At 48.8% G+C, this 18,047-nt stretch overlaps 1 protein-coding gene across 1 annotated transcript; it reads right to left on the bottom strand.

Annotated features, from left to right (window-relative positions):
- Window positions 1-11,202: 11,202 nt before the first annotated feature.
- Window positions 11,203-18,040, bottom strand: CDPF1 (cysteine rich DPF motif domain containing 1). Its single transcript, XM_063928880.1, has 4 exons — window positions 17,869-18,040; window positions 14,702-14,821; window positions 13,673-13,784; window positions 11,203-11,475 (listed from the first exon to the last, which is right to left on the bottom strand). Exons 2-4 carry the CDS (start codon window positions 14,812-14,814, stop codon window positions 11,359-11,361), a joined length of 342 nt encoding a protein of 113 aa, XP_063784950.1. The 5' UTR covers window positions 14,815-14,821; window positions 17,869-18,040; the 3' UTR covers window positions 11,203-11,358.
- Window positions 18,041-18,047: the final 7 nt, after the last annotated feature.

The raw sequence follows: 18,047 nt of genomic DNA, 5'->3' as shown, positions 1-18,047 counted from the left end.
ACAACGCTGCGGCTGTCTTAAAGGTTAAAGAGCGCATGATGTCAATTCTTGGGTCCTGTCCAACTCCTAGGTGCTAGATCAGTCTGTCCTGTATGACTTTAGTGTAACTACGAGGTACTGTTTTGCCCTAACATTTTAAAAATAAATTTATTTTGGCAACCTGTGTAGCTCTGCCATGTTATTTCATGGAATGTTTTCGTTTTATAACCTGTTTATTTTTACTTTTATTTAACTATTGTGCACTTAATGTAGAAGTTTCTCTTACGTCCTAGAGGATGCTGGGGTCCACATTAGCACCATGGGGTATAGATGGGTCCACTAGCATCCAATGGCACTTTAAGAGTTTGAGAGTGTGGGCTGGCTCCTCCCTCTATGTCCCTCCTACCAGACTCGGTTTAGAAAATGTGCCCGGAGGAGCCGGTCACAGCTTGGGGAGCTCCATAGGAGTTCTTTTAGTTTGTTTTTGTTTTGGCAACAGCCTCCCTGCTTCGAGGGACTAAGGGGGGGAGTAGTGTCCGCCCTGCGGGGTCTGAGCCACTATCTCAGCTGCCTGGACACTGAGCTCCTGTTCTGAGCCACTATCTCCGCTGACAGGACACTGAGCTCCTGAGGGTATCGAACGTTCGCCGCCACAGGGGATCGCTCGCCCCAGCAGCATGCCGCCACCCCCTTACAGAGCCAGAAGATCAGTGGTGAGTTAGTCACCGCCCCCCTGGCAAGCGGGGAGCCGGTGTGGAGATGGCGGCAACAGGGTAGGGGGTGCATCGGTACATGGTGCGGCACTGTGAGGGGCGCCCTGAGACAGCGCCTACACCCTACACTGTCCAGCAAGCCTGTCAGGGTCCCAGTATCGCTGCCAGCACATATCTTCAGGCCAGTATAAACTTCGGAAGAGAGGGAAGCAGCGCCATGAAAGGGGGCGGAGCTTCTCAGAGCGGACCCAGCAGCATTCAGCGCCATTTTCCTGCTTGCAGAAGCGCTGACAGGGAGAGCTGTCCCTCCAGATCAACTCCAGCTATCTTGTATGGTACCAGGGGGTTGTAGAAGGCGGATTGAGGGGGGGGGAAGGGGGCTGTATATCTGTACTGTGTAACCTATTAAGGTGCACAGTAAGCGCTGGGTAGGGGTTTCCCTATATCTTGTAGCGCTGTGTGTGGGTTGGCTCCAATCTCTGAGTCTCTCTTGGCATTCTTAAGGGGCAAACTCTGTCTAACCCCTTCCGTGTGTGTGTGTGTGTGTGTGTGTGTGTGTGTGTGTGTGTGTGTGTGTGTGTGTGTGTATAAAGTGTTTGTTTGTCTCCATAAATCTATGTCCAGGGACTCTGTGTCATATGCTGTAGAGGATAATTCCTCTCAGGATGAGCCCATTCCATGTAATCAGGATTGCACTGTTTTAGCGCAGGTCCCTGCAAGGGAGCCTGAGTGGTCAGCCTCTCTTAAAAGTATGATTTCTCAGATTTCTACTAGGAATGCACAAAATGGAACTGCAACTCAGGCTTTACAGAACTCTATGGCAGTTTGGTCCGGTTGTTACCTCAGGGCCCCCTAACGTACGCTCCCAAAAACGTGCTCGTGCCCAAATTATGCAGGATGACACGGATACCGATTCTGACATGGCGCACAGTGATTGAGATGTGCCGCGGGGGGCGGTATCTCTTGCAAAAGGGGTGCAGTTGATGATTGAGGCCATTAAAGATGTGTTTAATATTGCAGATACAACACCTGAGCAGGTTGAGGAGGCTTACTTCACTGACCATAAGAAAGCTTCGCTAACCTTCCCTGCGTCTAAGGAATTAAACGCTATATTTGGGGAATCCTGGGAAAATCCGGAGAAAAAAAATTCAGATCCCTAGAAAGGTTCTGGTTGCTTTTCCCTTTTCTGAGGAGGATAGGAAAAAATGGGAAAACCCACCCATAGTGGACGCATCTGTTTCCAGACTCTCAAAAAAGGTGGTTTTACCTGTTCCAGGATCTACTGCGTTAAAAGAACCGGCTGATCGCAAAATTGACACTACGCTCAAATCCATATACACGGCTTCAGGGGCGATATTACGTCCTACTATTGCCTGTGCATGGATTTCTAAAGCTATAGTAAAGTGATCAGGCACGTTACTTTAAGACTCGGATACAATGGATAAAAGTGACGTTGAATTGTTTTTACGTAACATACAGGATTCTGCAGTATTTATGGTGGAATCCATGAAAGACCTGGGTTCGATGGCTGCAGGGATATTTTCCATGTCTGTCTCAGCTCGCAGAGGACTTTGGCTGCGCCAGTGGTCTGCCGATGCAGAATCCAGGAGAGGTGTGGAGAACCTACCCTACACAGGTCAGGCTTTCTTTGGGGAAGCGTTGGATGCGTGGATTTCCACGGCAGCCGCAGGTAAGTCACCTTTTCTTCCCTCAGCTGCGCCTGCTACGAAGAAACATTTTTCTTCAGCTGCATCACAGTCCTTTCGGGCTGCCAAATCAAGAAAGACCAAACCGTCTAACACCTTCTTTAGAGGAGGTCGGGCAAAATTCAAGAAACCTGCTGCTGCAGGTTCCCAGGAACAGAAGCCTGCTTCAGGTACGTCAATGTCCTCAGCATGACTGTGGACTGCGCGGCCTGGAGGTAGGGCCGGTAGGGGCGAGGCTCAGACGATTTAGCCACGTCTTGGTGTCGTACGGCCTGGACCCCTGGGTACAGGATATTGTGTCCCAGGGGTACAGACTGGAGTTTCAAGATCTTCCACCTCACCGATTCTTCAAATCGGGCTTGCCAGTTTTGTTGGCAGACAGGGCTGTCCTACAGGAAGCCATCCAAAAGTTGGTAGAGTCACACGTCATTGTACCAGTTCCACCTCATCTGCAAAACAAAGGTTACTATTTGAACCTTTTTGTGGTACCGAAACCGGATTATTCGGTCAGGCCCATTCTGAACTTGAAATCGCTAAACCCCTTTCTGAGGGAGTTCAAGTTCAAAATGGAGTCTCTGAGGGCGGTGATATGAGGTCTGGAGGAGGGGGAATTCCTGGTATGCCTGGATATCAAGGATGCATACCTCCACATTCCGATTTGGCCGCCGCATCAGGCTTTTCTCCAATTTGCACTGTTAGACAGTCATTTTCAGTTCCAGGCACTGCCATTCGGCCTCTCCACGGCACCGAGAGTGTTCACCAAGGTGATGGCGGAGATGATGGTTCTCCACAGACAGGGGGTGAATATAATCCCGTATCTGGACGATCTGCTAATAAAGGCATCGTCCAAGGAGAATCTGTTGCAGTCCATTGTTCTCATGACTCATCTGCTCAGGGAACACTGTTGGATCCTGAATCTTCCGAAATCACATTTGGAGCCGACCAGGAGGTTGTCTTTTCTGGGAACGATCCTCGACACGGAAGTGCAGAGGGTGTTTATTCCGGAGGAGAATGCGTTGGTGATACAAACAATGGTCTGGGATGTCCTGAAGCCAGCCTGGGTTTCGGTTCATTAGTGCATTCGCCTTCTGGGGAAGATGGTGGCCTCTTACTAGGCTCTGCAGTACGGGAGGTTTCATGCTCGGCCCTTCCAACTGGATTTCCTGGACAAGTGGTCAGGATCTCATCTACACATGCACCATAGAATACATCTGTCCCCAAAGGCCAGGATTTCACTCCTCCGGTGGCTACAACTACCTCACCTTCTGGAGGGCCGCAGGTTCGGGATTCAGGACTGGATCCTTCTAACCACGGATGCAAGTCTCCAGGGCTGGGGCGCAGTCACTCAGGGGGAAACCTTTCAAGGAAGGTGGTCAAGTCTGGTATCCGGCCTACCAATAAACATTCTGGAACTAAGAGCCGTCTACAACGGTCTTCTCCAAGCGGCCCATCTTATGCAAGATCAAGCCATTCAAGTGCAGTTTACATAAACCGACAGGGCGGAACGAAGAGCAGAGCTGCAATGTCAGAGGTAACGAGAATCATCCTCTGGGCTGAAAAACACGCGTTGGTGCTGTCGGCAATCTTCATTCCGGGAGCAGACTACTCGGAAGCGGACTTCCTCAGCAGACACGATCTCCATCCAGGGGAGTGGGGACTCCATCCGGAGGTGTTCACGAAGGTAACAGATCTTTGGGGTGTACCTCAAATAGACATGATGGCTTCTCGTCGCAACAAGAAGCTTCGGCGGTATTGTTCCAGGTCAAGGGAACCGCAAGCCATGGCGGTGGACGCCCTAGTGACTCCGTAGGTGTTCCAGTCGGTGTACGTGTTTCCTCCACTTCCTCTCATTCCAAGAGTTTTAAAACTCATAAGGAGAACAAGAGTTCAGGCGCTCCTCATTGCTCCCGACTGGCCAAGAAGGGCTTTGTACGCAGATCTTCTGGATCTACTGCTAGAAGAGCCGAGGCCTCTTCCTCTTCGGGAGGAACTGCTACAGCGGCTATGTTTGACGGCATGGTGGTTGAACGCCAGATATTAGTTCGGAAGGGCATTTCGAACAAGGTTATTCCTACCCTGATAGAGGCTAGGAAAGGAGTAATGTCTAAACATTACCATCGTATTTTGGAAAAAATATGTATCTTGGTGTGAGTCCAAGAAGTTTCCTATGGTGGAGTTTCAACTGGGACGGTTTCTCCTCTTCCTGCAAGCAGGTGTGGATATGGGCCTGAGGTTGGGATCCGAAAAAGGTCCAGATTTCGTCCCTATCCATTTTCTTCTAGAAACAGTTGGCTTCCCGCCCGGAGGTTCAGACTTTTCTGAAAGGGTTTCTGCACATCCAGCCTCCCTTTGTGCCGCCTACGGCGCCCTGGGATCTTAACGTGGTGTTATAGTTCCTCCAATCGGATTGGTTCGAACCTCTACCGGAGGTTGAGGTCAAATTTCTCAGTGGAAGGCTGTCACTTTGTTGGCCTTAGCTTCGACACACGTCTAGCAGGAGTTGGCGGCTTTGTCTTGTAAGAGCCCCTACTTGATCTTCCATGAAGATAGAGCTGAGCTCAGGACACGTCAGCAGTTCCTTCCGAAGGTAGTGTTGGCATTTCATATCAACCAACCTATTGAGGTGCCAGTGGCTACTGACTCCTCAATTTCATCAAAGTCCTTGGATGCTGTAAGGGCTCTGAAAATCTATGTGAAGAGGACTGCTCGTCACAGGAAATGGGACACTCTGTTTGTCCTGTATGATCCCAAGAAAATTGGGTGTCCTGCTTCTAAGCAGACGATCTCTCGCTGGATCAGATTCACTATCCAGCATGCTTATTCTACGGCAGGATTGTCGTGTCCTACGTCTGTTAAGGCACACTCTACTCGTAAAGTGGGTTCTTCCTGGGCGGCTGCCCGGGGTGTCTCAACTTTACTGCTTTGCCGAGTGGCTACTTGGTCAGGGTCGAACACGTTTGCAAAGTTCTACAAGTTCGATACTTTGGCTGCTGAGGACCTGAAGTTTGGTCAATTAGTTCTGCAGGAGCCTCCGCGCTCTCCCTCCCGTTCTGGGAGCTTTGGTACATCCTCATGGTACTAATGTGGACCCCAGAATCCTCTAGGAAGTAAGAGAAAATAGGATTTAATTACCTACCAGTAAATCCTTTTCTTGTAGTCCGTAGAGGATGCTGGGCGCCAACCCAGCGCTTTGTGATTCTACAGTGGTTACTTTGTTCAGTACTGCTTAGTTCTTGCTTAAGTACTTTTTTTTTTTTTTTACTTGGTAAAGCAATATTGTTCAGCCGTTGCTGATGTTTCAAGCTGGTTAGCTTGGTTTGCCTTGTATGTGTGTGCTTGTGTGAATCTCGCCACTATCTGTGTAAAATCCTTCTCTCAAAGTTGTCCGTCTCCTCGGGCACAGTTTCTAGACTGAGTCTGGTAGGAGGGGCATAGAGGGAGGAACCAGCCCAGACTCTCAATCTCTTAAAGTGCCAGTGGCTCCGTCTATACCCCATGGTACTAATGTGGATCCTGGCATCCTCTACGGACTACGAGAAAAGGAGAGGTAATTAAAATCCTATTTATTTGTAATTATTATTACATGAGTTTTTGTAAATGAACAAGAGACGTCTGGTCAAAACTATTTGCATAAGTGAGGCTGTGTCTGTAACACTTCCAAGCATGAGGATCAGGGCTGCCGTCAGAAATTGTGGGGCCCAGGATTGATTAAAATAGACAGGGCTCCCTTCCCGGGTCAAAATATATTAGAGGAACAGTCAGCACCCCTTGTCTCTCCAGCCAGTCACCTTTCTGCCTCATCAGCCAGCACCCCTTGCCTCTCTAGCCAGTCACCTTTCTGCCTCACCAGCCAGCACCCCTTGTCTCTCCAGCCAGCCACCTTTCTACCTCACCAGTCAGCACCCCTTGTCTCTCCAGCCAGCCACCTTTCTGCCTCACCAGTCAGCACCCACTGTCTCTCCAGCCAGCCGCCTTTCTGTCTCTCCAGCCAGCACCCCTTGCCTCTCTAGCCAGCTGCCTTTCTGCCTCAACAGTCAGCCTTGTTTCTCCAGCCAGCCACCTTTCTGCCTCACCAGTCAGCACCCCTTGTTTCTCCAGCCAGCCGCCTTTCTGTCTCACCAGTCAGCACCCCTTGTTTCTCCAGCCAGCCACCTTTCTGCCTCTCCAGCCAGCACCCCTTGTTTCTCCAGCCAGCCACCTTTCTGCCTCACCAGTCAGCACCCCTTGTCTCTCCAGCCAGCCACAATTCTGCCTCACCAGTCAGCACCCCTTGCCTCTCTAGCCAGCTGTCTTTCTGCCTCAACAGTCAGCCTTGTCTCTCCAGTCAGCCACCTTTCTGCCTCACCAGTCAGCACCCCTTGTTTCTCCAGCCAGCCGCCTTTCTGTCTCACCAGTCAGCACCCCTTTTCTCTCCAGCCAGGCTTCATCTGCCTCCTCCTTCTATTTTTCCAGCCAGTACCCCCATCTGTCTCATCAGCCCCCCCTTCTGTCTGTCTCACAAGCCACCCATTGTTTCTCCAGCTCCTTCCACCCGTTATGTCTCATTAGCCCTCCTGTCTCCCGATTGTTTCTCCAGCTAGCCCACCACCTCTTCTGTCTGACCAGCCCTGCTTTACCACTAGTCACCAGCCCCCACATGACAGACCACTTAGCTTCTTCTCACAGCTCCTCATTTGCTGCGACTCCTCTCTTTCACTGGCGCAGTGTGACATCATGTGTGCCGAGACACAATAAAAAAAAATAGGATTTTAGTACCTACCGGTAAATCCTTTTCTCTTAGTCCATAGAGGATGCTGGGGACTCCAAAAGGACCATGGGGTATAGACGGATCCGCAGGAGCCTGGGCACACTATAAAGACTTAAACTGGGTGTGAATTGGCTCCTCCCTCTATGCCCCTCCTCCAGACCTCAGTTAGAAACTGTGCCCAGGAGAGATGGACATTTCGAGGAAAGAATTTATAAACACGGTGAATGTCATACCAGCTCACACCACGAACATACCATTCAGTAGAAAACCAGCCTACGGCATGAAAAAGACACAGCCACATGCTGAGAGAATATGTAACACAACCTGTGTGCCAACACAACCAATAAAAAGACACCGCATGCCATGGCATGAACCGGTTAAAACGACTGCATCCCACCAAATAATGCGTCACCAACCGTTGTGAAGGAGTCTAACTCACGAAGTTAGACTTACCAGTGGAATCCGCCGAGATTGACTGAACAGAGGCCACACCAAACAGCTGTATACCTCCCACCAGCATCTCCCGGAGACATCCTCCGCATTTTTCCGGTCACACCTCCTGCTGTCACGTGGCAGCCTGCTGTAATGTTATAAGGAAGAATAAACATAGGCAAGCCTACCCACTCTGGGTAGGGTAATTCTATCGGATGCCTACCCGACTACAACACTCCCTCAAGTGCATACAGTGCAAATAAGGACAAAGTATATAAATAAAAATTCACTTAGCTGCCTGTGTATGATCCTTTGCGACCGGGCTCTGCATTGACCAGGAGTTGACGGTCATAATTTTCTCTCCACGTTGTGAAGAGAATAATATTCGGACTCCCTGAGAGGATCGAAACCAACTCGTCACGGCCAATCTAGAGCTTAATCAACAGAGCGACCAGCACATGATAAGAATACCATTATTTCAGCATTCATGGATATACATCATGTAATACACAATAAAACACATACATCCTAACCATGCATATATAAACCTATATCTACATATATACACATATAGATATAACCTATACGCAAGTGGATTGTCCAGACCTGTCAGGTCCCTAGTGACAGTAATGTGTTGTGAATGTGTATGACCATGTACTGACGTGCCCCCGATGTGGATCTACCAGGAACGTTATGGTCGACAGAGACTTAGTAAATGTCGACAGCAAGGAATAGTAAGCGGGCAAAAAATAATCACGGAACCCCGAGGGGTCTGAGGGAAGCATACAAATACAATTTTGATGACACTCCTCCCACATATACCATTAAATATACATATATATATATATATATATATATATATATATATATATATATATATATAGGTACAAGGCAATAACAGCCTGATAATTTTTTTACCCAGGAAATACCGTTGATGCCGATAGGGGAGATACAGTTGTTTGTGGATGCCCTATCGTGTTTACTGTTTTAAGCACACAAATACCAATTTGCTAATACTTAATTTTCTGAATCAAGTACCGCCATGCGCTGGCGAAGCCGACAGTTATCCCCACAGCAGCTTGTGACAAAGCCCTCACACCTGCCGACATGTGTCAACTAACCGATAGTGGGTAAACAAACAGGGAAACAGTGAATTTATGTAATATAAGAGTGATTATGCGTCCATTATCAAACATAATGCTATATGACACCCATATAGCATTAAAAACACTGTGCCCCCCCTCCATCTTACTATCCAGCAAGTCCTGGCGGGGATCTGAGGAAAATGGCGCTGACTCCTCTGTGAGGGCTAAGCTCCGCACCTTCCCGGCGCGCTTAAGCCCGCTCAAAATATATAAATATATAACCCTAAATTGAGCTGGGGGAACTTATATACAGGGTGTAACCCCCTGTATATACCCCTATGTGTATAAACTCAGCCCAGGGCGCCCCCCCTGCGCCCCGCACCCACGGAAGCCATTGGTGTGTGGGAGCCATGGAGCGCAGCGAGCACGCTGCGGTACCCTGGCGGGGTGAAGACACCCAGTGTCCGGGTATGTTCCCCCGCCCGGGATCATTCAATAAATGCTGCCCAGGGCGCTCACCCCCCCAGCGCCTTGCACCCTGCAGGCCGATGGTGTGCGGGAGCAGGGAGCGCAGCGCTACCGCTGCTGCTCCCTCCCTTTCGCGGCACACTTGCGGGGTGAACATACCCGGTGTTCGGGCGCCGAAGTATGTCCCCCCGCCAGTGATCTACATATTATATATATATCTATGCTGCCCAGGGCGCTCCCCCCCAGCGCCCTGCACCCTGCAGGCCGATGGTGTGTGTGGGAGCAGGGAGCGCAGCGCTACCACTGTTGTTCCCCCCTGCGGCACACTGGCGGGGTGAACATACCCGGTGCCCGGGCACCTAAATATGTCCCCCTGCTAGCGTTTTAGACCCTCAGCAACATGCCCCCAGGGCGCTCCCCCCCCAGCGCCCTGCACCCTGCCAGAGACGTTGGTGTGTGGGAGCCTGGAGCGCAGCACTACCGCTGCACTGTACCTCCGTTACTGAAGTCTTCTGTTCTTCCAATACTCACCCGGCTTCTGTCTTCTGGCTTCTGTGAGGGGGTGACGGCGCGGTTCCGGGAACAAGCAGCTAGGCGCACCAAGTGATCGAACCCTCTGGAGCTAATGGTGTCCAGTAGCCGAGAAGCAGAGCCTTTAAACTAAGAAGAAGTAGGTCCTGCTTCTCTCCCCTCACTCCCAGGCTGCAGGAAGCCTGTAGCCAGCAGGTCTGCGTGAAAATAACAAACCTAACCTAAAGTCTTTCAGAGAAACTCAGTAGAGCTCCCCTAGTGTGTGACCCATCACTCCTGGGCACAAAGTCTAACTGAGGTCTGGAGGAGGGGCATAGAGGGAGGAGCCAGTTCACACCCAGTTTAAGTCTTTATAGTGTGCCCAGGCTCCTGCGGATCCGTCTATACCCCATGGTCCTTTTGGAGTCCCCAGCATCCTCTAGGACGTATGAGAAATTAACTTTATTCACAGTGAGGACGGGACCGGAGCCGGCTTCAGTCAGAGCTGGCAGAAGTAGGAGCCAGTGGCGGGCGAGCCCTCTCCCTCTGTCCGAATGTCCGGGCCTGAGACTATAGTCCCGGCAGTACTCCTGCCACCCCGACGAGGATCATAGGTCTGGGGTGTGTGCAATTTTCCCTGTAGAACTGAAACTGGCAAAACCAGGTGCGTTTTTTTGTTTTTTTTAACGGCCATTTAAAATTCTATGGGTAAAATTGATAATGGTAGCTTTTTCTTATTTTAATTTCTGTGAGCAAAAACGCCAATGAGCGACGGCTGTGAGAAAAAGTCACTCTTTAGTAAATAAGGCCCAAAGTGTTTTTTTCACTTTACGATTAAAAAGCTGCATTTACCTTCTATAAATAGAAAATCCGTCATTTCTAGGCCTAAACGGAAGAGGGTGTGACATGACCATTATAATCGATGAACGATGTTAGGAAGATGAAATGTAACATAGGTATTCTTGAGGTGGTAAATAGGACAACTACGTAATTAGAATTTTAATAAACCTCCCTGAGGCGGGTGAAAAGCGGGTTGACATAATGACGTCATTGCCGATGGGTGGCTTGCGTTGCGTGAACGATGACGCCCAAACGGACAATCGGATAAAAATTTGGATTGCACCTCCAGTGTGTAGAAATTAATAAACTAAAAAAATAGTCCTGTTACTTTTTAATGAATCTGCTATGGGTGCTGCTCGGGTAACGCCAAGAACCATGGATTAATATTTACTTACATTAAGACGTCTCAAATTTACATCTCTATAGATTTCCCACATTTTTTACACTCATTTATATCTACAACCGTGAAAATCAGAAACTCCCGTGTGAAGAACTGGTAGAACAGCTAGTACCTTATATTTGGGCAGAGCATACCATACACAATGCTTGTAAGCACTCCTTTATAAATTAAGTGCGAGTTAAAAAAAGTGTGGCATAGTAGTTAGTATTGCTACCTCATATCACTGGGGCTGTGGTTGCTCAGGGCACTATCTGTGTACTTTGTATGTTCTTCCCATGTGTATTTTCCTCATGGTTCTCCAAGACAACATCGGTGCATAAAGTTCTTCAGCTGATGTATAATTTTATTGGATGTTGAAAGGTCCATAGCTGGCGTAGGCCCAGCATAAAGTACTACATAATGGAAGTGTTCTAGTGCCGTCCTTGGGAAGTCCATGTTGACCACAGTTTATTAAATGACCAGTCCTCCTTTTACTAGCTCACTGTCTCTTGGCTTTCCTCTTGTCCAAGTCCTGTTGGATTTCCTCTGGGAAAGCGTCTCTGTTCTTGGTGACACAGGGCAGGCAGAATCGCTTGGAGTAGAAGAGGCTGCATTCCTAAATACGAACAAAAGAACCTATGAAGAGAGGTTGCCTGGGATGCCCTGAGTGAACCAGAATGAATGGCTCCTATTGTTCTCTTTGGTACTAAATCCTCAACCGGAGGAGCTAAAATGACTGATCCATTAACACTTCGATGTGAGCCCTTTTGTCAGTCTTTCCACTGCAAACCTCAATCTATGTTATTGCTGAGGAAGTGTTATAAATGCCACAGTGTGTAGTTTATTAAGGAGGGAATTTAATTAGCCCTGTACATTTAAATGGTGGTGAAAAAGGAGGGTAGCTCGAGCCTTAATGCCTGGGGCTATTCAATTAGAGCCCCTTTTCTCGCCTATTCAATTAACCTGTTTTGGGGCGTTAATACATATAATCTGGGATAAATTCCCGGACATATGAGTTAATGGTCAAAAACAGGTAAATTACAGGGGGCAAAGGTTGGAAAGACGGGGGCAGGGTGGACTGCAGCCCTTGGTACCATAAGCCACAAGTGCTTGCCCTTCAAACCATCACTGTGTGCGTGTGTGTGTATATATATATATATATATATACACGCACACACACACACACACACACACACACACACACACACACACACACACACACACACACACACACACACACGTGATGTGAGAGGCATCTGTCATACTCCTGTACATGCCACATTTTAGAGTATTTTACGATCAGACCAACAAGCGGCACAATGTTTCTGTAAGTGGGAGGTCCCTATATCGATGCTACACACTAAATCATTTTTTTATTATAACTATTTTCACACTGAATTTGCATATGTCTGTCCACAAGGAGGATGAAGTAATCAGGATAATTCGTTAGAAATATGGGCAGATTATTGAGAATGCCCACACACTTCACAACATCGAGAACATCTGACCGATATCTGTGGGCAAGTCTGACCGATTCCATAGTGGAAATGGAGCACAGCTGGTTGTGTTTGGACTGTTTAATTAGGATTTAGCCGAAACAGTGATGTATACACTACACAAGAGGTTCTCAGATGCGATCCCCAAGGCACCCCAATGGTCCAGGTTTTACATTTATCCATGCTTGGCCACAGGTGACTTAATTAGCACCTTAGTCAATTTAATTTAACCATCTCTGCTGAGCTATGGATATATCTAAAACCTGGGCTGTTGGGGTGGCCTGAGGACCGCGTTTGGGAACCTCTGGACTACACCAAAAATAGACGGATCACCTGATTATTGTCTAATCGGCCCAATAATTGTATAGTGTGTACCTAGCTTAACAGTCCAACTTTTAAGGATATCCATGCTTGTGCACAGATGCTAAAATCAAAGTGACAAAGGAACTAATTAAATCTTCTGTGCTTAAGCATGGATATCTTTAATACACCTTCAGCGGGGCCGTACAGGGTAACGGCGGGCTTGAGTGAAACAGGTGGTGCGGACAAAACAACCCCCCCCCCCAAAAAAAAAAAACAACAACAACTACTCTAAGGGGGTCATTCCGAGTTGTTCGCTCATTGCCGATTTTCGCTATATTGCGATTAGTCGCTTACTGCGCATGCGCAAGGTTCGCAGAGCGCATGCGCTTAGTTATTTTACACAAAAGTTAGGTATTTTACTCACGGCATAACAAAGCTTTTCCATCGCTCTGCTGATCGTAGTGTGATTGACAGGTAGTGGGTGTTTCTGGGCGGAAACTGCCCGTTTTATGGGAGTGTGCGGAAAAACGCAGGCGTGCTAGTTGAAAACGCGGGAGTGTATGGAGAAACGGGGGAGTGGCTGGGCGAACGCTGGGTGTGTTTGTGACGTCAAACCAGGAACGAAAAGGACTGAGCTGGTCGCAATGGCAGAGTAAGTCTGGAGCTACTCAGAAACTGCGGGGTAATCGTTACGAGAAAATTAGCGAAGCTTTCGTTAGCAATTCTGCTATGCTAAGATACACTCCCAGTAGGTGGCGGCTTAGCGTGTGCAATGCTGCTAAAAGCAGCTAACGAGCGAACAACTCGGAATGAGGGCCTTAGACCGGCCCGGGGCCTGGTAATTAGTACTCTCTCCCCTTACCCATCTCTCTGCGCCCCTGACCTTGAGGACCAGGTGTAAGAGCCCCTGCTACAGAGAAACACCTGTTCTGCCCTCTCCAATAAAATCTACATGGTCTTAAAAGCAAAATATGGAAGAAAAGGATAAAACAGCGAATAAAACAGATTGTTTACCGTATCAACGCAGACCACCTTCTTACACAAACTGCACGGTGAGCCGAGGATGAGGAATTTCTCTTTGTCGGGTGTGAAGGGATCCATCGTTATGTAGCACTCCTCAAGGAGACTATAATGAAGCATACAATGGAGAGCAACTGGGTTTTTGCATAGGACCGCCATTAATAAAAAGCATTTATTATCATTTACCGCTATAGCCAGTGGCATATCTCTAACTGGTGCAGGGGGGCCCACGCCGCACATCCTGCACCCACTTTTTTCAATACTTACCCTTTGGGAGTCACGCGTCGGCAGCAGCAGCGCTCTCACATCACAGGTAAAATGGTGCAACGCCCATTTTCCCTGCGTTGCACGCATGCACACTAGGAAAATCACCGGGGAAAAAGTCACCGCACCATTTCACCGGAGACCTGTGTATGCGCACTAGACTCTGGGACAACTCTAGGGTCTCCTAGTGACCCCAGTGCTCACAGTCTATTGCGCTGCTGGCTAGCAACGAGGGGCAATAATTAATTAAGATGATGATTTTATTTATGTTTTTGCAACCAATCACTGCTTTTCACTGCAACGGGCCAGGGAGAAATCTGAAAGGGGAAGGGGGAGGGGGGATTGCGGCAAGGGGCTGGAATGGAGGATTGTTCATGAGACGAAGCCATTAATCACGTGATTGATGAATGTAGCTCATAACTCCTCCCCCTGACTCCTAACTGGCTTGGATTCATCACTCTTAAAAGCTGCAACCAGCTGTTAACGTAAAGGGAGAACGGTGAAGGATTTACAACCAATGTCACATAAAACCCATAATGGGGCTTATATAGCGTCTTCAGCCAGGATTAAAGTTTGGCTTTGCTGGTGAAATGGTTAATGTTGCACGCTCGGGGGGAAGAGTCCCCCCCACCACCACCATACACTCATTTTTAGATCACCCTAAAATGCGTTTATGTGATTACCATCTCTTTTAGCAAATGTCCCAGCACTGGGATTCAAAACTCCCCTTTTTCGTCCTCTAAACCCAATCTTACTTACATAACAGACTTCGTGTTTGGAGGCTTATGGCCAAAGTAAGTATACGGGACGGATAAGCTGCAAAGTTGACACTCAAATATTCCTTTCGGAGGATGGGGTTCATCAAGGTCCATCTGAAAACTGATATACAACACATTAATCATCACTACAAACAAATCAGGCTACATAGATAGCGGTGTGTGTAATTATCTCTGCAGGAAAACTCAGAAGACACCAGAGGTGTAAGAGAAGCAGGAAACTGACTAGGGTTCCTTTACATAGAAGCACTGCTCATGGTTTAAACTCCATTATTTAATTATACCCTTTTTACACCGCACAAATAACCCAGTATCGACACGGGTCGCTGTGCGGTGTGAAAGGGCCATGGTGGAAATTCCCGGGTTGCCTGACCCGGTAATTTAACCAGGCAATAAAGCAGTGTTATTTCCGGTTCAGTGGCAGCGTGAACGGGCTTCCAGGTCAATGCGACCCGGGACCCGTTCACTACATAGGGAGAGGTGGCGCGGAGATGAGCTCATCTCCCAGCGCCGCCTCCGCCCCCGCCACTTTGGCAACGGGTCGGGAAGCCTGCAGTTAGGGTCCAATGCCGGGTCCCACCCGGGAAGGAACCATTTCCAATTCCCGGGTGGGATCCGGCATTGGCGGTGTGAAAGGGGTATAATTAAGTTTAGAGTTTGGCAAGTGCTAAAAAAAAAAAGCAACTAAAGGTCCATACACACTATGCGATATCATATCACTCATGTTCAGCCTTCTGAGCGATATCGTGTGTGATATCGCCCAGTGTGTATGCTACAGACGATGAATATAGACCCCCTTCCCCCTCCGTTGGCTATGCATGTAGCTCAATTTGGACTTATCGTCATGCACTGGCCAGCCGCAGCATGGCATCACTGTACGATATCACTTGCGATGTCCTACAGTATGTATGCACTATGTCGGCGGCCCCGGAGGGGAGGGGAAACAGTGGCCCTCATTCCGAGTTGATCGCTCGCTAGCAATTTTTAGCAGCCGTGCAAACGCATAGTCGCCGCCCACGCGGGAGTGTATTTTAGCATAGCAGGAGTGCGAACGCCTGTGCAGCAGAGCGCCTGCAAACACATTTTGTGCAAAACAAGACCAGCCCTGTAGTTACTTATTCTGTGCGATGATTGCTGCGACGAGTGACACGGTAATGACGTCAGACACCCGCCCAGCAAACGCCTGACCACGCCTGCGTTTTTCCAAACACTCCTAGAAAACGGTCAGTTGACACCCAGAAACTCCCACTTCCTGTCAATCTCCTTGCGATCGGCTGTGCGATTGGAATCATCGCTAGAACCTGTGCAAAACCACGATGCTCTTTGTACCCGTACGCCGCGCATGCGCATTGCGGTGCATACGCAGTTTTTTTAAGTGATCGCTACGCAGTGAACAACGGCAGCTAGCGATCAACTCGGAATGAGAGCCACTATGCGATACTAAGGCTCTACTACTTCCTTCCAAATGAAAGTGAATGCAGGCAGAGCCTCACCTGTCATGCTCCAGTATATTCCAGCGTTTTGCCTATAAAAATTATTCAAATTAAAAAAAAATTTTTTTTATACCTTATATACTGCTGCACCCTTGTATAATGCCTATATTAACCCCCGGGTTCATATAAGTGTGTGCAAATCTTGCTGTGATACAGACAGCAGTCACCTACCAATACTGTTAGGGGTAGCAGAATTTGGGCTGAAGCAGGAAATGGTGGTGATTTATGGACTGCTCCTACAAATGGATTTCTCTTTAAGCATTTACAAGCAATACCTGACTAGTAGATGCTAGAATCAAGTGGCCTAAAGGACCTATGGCATCAGAAGGCGGAGCCATGTCACCAGGGGGAGGAGCTAGGTCAGCGGGATAGTTCTTCTACTATCCACGCCACCAACTACTACCTTTAGTAACCCAGTGGCGAGCAAAGTGGAGCGAGCCACCGAGCCCGCCAGGGTACATTTCGGGCATGGCTCCTCCCCCTGATGATGTGGCTCCTCTCCCTGGTGACGTCAGAGGTCCCTTACCCAACTTGGATTTAGAACTAACCATACATGACTATGGGGGTAATTCAGACCTTATCGCTGGGCTGCTAAATTTGTTGTGCTGCGTTCAGATAGTCGCCGCCTACGGGGAGTGTATATTCGCCGTGCAAGTGTGTGATCGCATGTGCAAAAATCCCTCAGTCAGCTGACAGCTGCAAATCCGTTCGCACCTCACTCACCATTGAATGTTTTTTCCACTGTGTGCGCAGCTCAGGACTTACTCCTACAGTGCGATGAGAACAGGCTGATCATGGCCGGAGCTGACGTCACACTCCCTCCCTGAAAACACTTGGGAACGCCTGCGTTTTCCCTGACACCCCCTGAAAACGGTCAGTTACCACCCTGTTACCCCTCTACCTGTCAAATCACCTTGAGAATGGCTAAGCGATTAGAATTTTCGCACCAGCCTGTTGTTTGCTCATGTGCGTGTGCATTGTGGTGCATTTGCAGTCTATCACTGATCGGATCAGGTCTGAATCACCCCCTCTGTACACAGTAAAATACCATAATAATTTGCCCTATAGCTATGGTTAAGCCCTTTCTAAAGGTATTACAAAGGGTTGACATGCAGACCATATTCACAATATAGCCGCATGACATACCAATGAGGAGAGGAAGCAGCCAGCTGCCAGCCCTGCGTCCCAGCACCTGCACAATGGGTCAGGCCACCAGGACCGCCACATACGCATACGCCGAGGTGCGACCCCTTCCCCGGCTTCTATGGACTGCACTGACTGCAGCCCCTAGAAGCCGGTTTAGGCTGCACCAAAAGTGGGGAGTGGCTTCCTACAAGAAACCAGTTCTCCAATATCGCAACCTGGTCGGGCAGTCCCATAGGGAACACCATGAGTGTCTGTGACTGGCAGGTAGGACGTCCAACAGTAACAGGAGAGTTAAAAAAAACAGCCACGCCCCCGTTTTCGTCATACCTGGGCCTTATATCCAGCGCTTCAGGAGCTGCTGGAGGGAGTGGATACACAGACAGCTCCTAGCCTCCCCCAAAGCCGGCACAGCGGTGTCAGTGTGTCTCTCACCCTGAGGAAGTATGCAGCAGCAACACCATAACAAGCATTTGCCAGAAACAAAGATGGCCGCGGGATGATCATTACCTACCTTCTGTACTGCCAGTTGAGCACTACTCAGTCACTCTACCTCGCAGGGTTAATAGATACGATATCCTCCCTGAAGAAGGAGGAGGGTGTGCGGTTACCGTGTCTCAGCCTCTGCCGCATGCGTGCTCTGCCGGGCTGCAAATCAAGGAAACTCACCCCATGTGACCCTCCTCCTGTCCT

This window comes from Pseudophryne corroboree, chromosome 6, assembly GCF_028390025.1.
Source record: "Pseudophryne corroboree isolate aPseCor3 chromosome 6, aPseCor3.hap2, whole genome shotgun sequence".
In the NCBI taxonomy this organism is placed as follows: Eukaryota; Metazoa; Chordata; class Amphibia; order Anura; family Myobatrachidae; genus Pseudophryne; species Pseudophryne corroboree.
Note: the sequence above shows the minus strand (reverse complement) of the source record. Positions and strands in the feature narration are given on the sequence as shown.

Bases quoted from the DNA above. Each gene is read 5' to 3' on its own strand.
- CDPF1 (XM_063928880.1), bottom strand. From the start codon at position 14,814: ATGGACCTTGATGAACCCCATCCTCCGAAAGGAATATTTGAGTGTCAA. The intron at 13,785-14,701 runs GTAAGTAAGATT...GCTTCATTATAG, and splicing joins CCAAACACGAAGTCTGTTAT to TCTCCTTGAGGAGTGCTACA. The intron at 11,476-13,672 runs GTAAACAATCTG...GTTCGTATTTAG, and splicing joins AGGTGGTCTGCGTTGATACG to GAATGCAGCCTCTTCTACTC.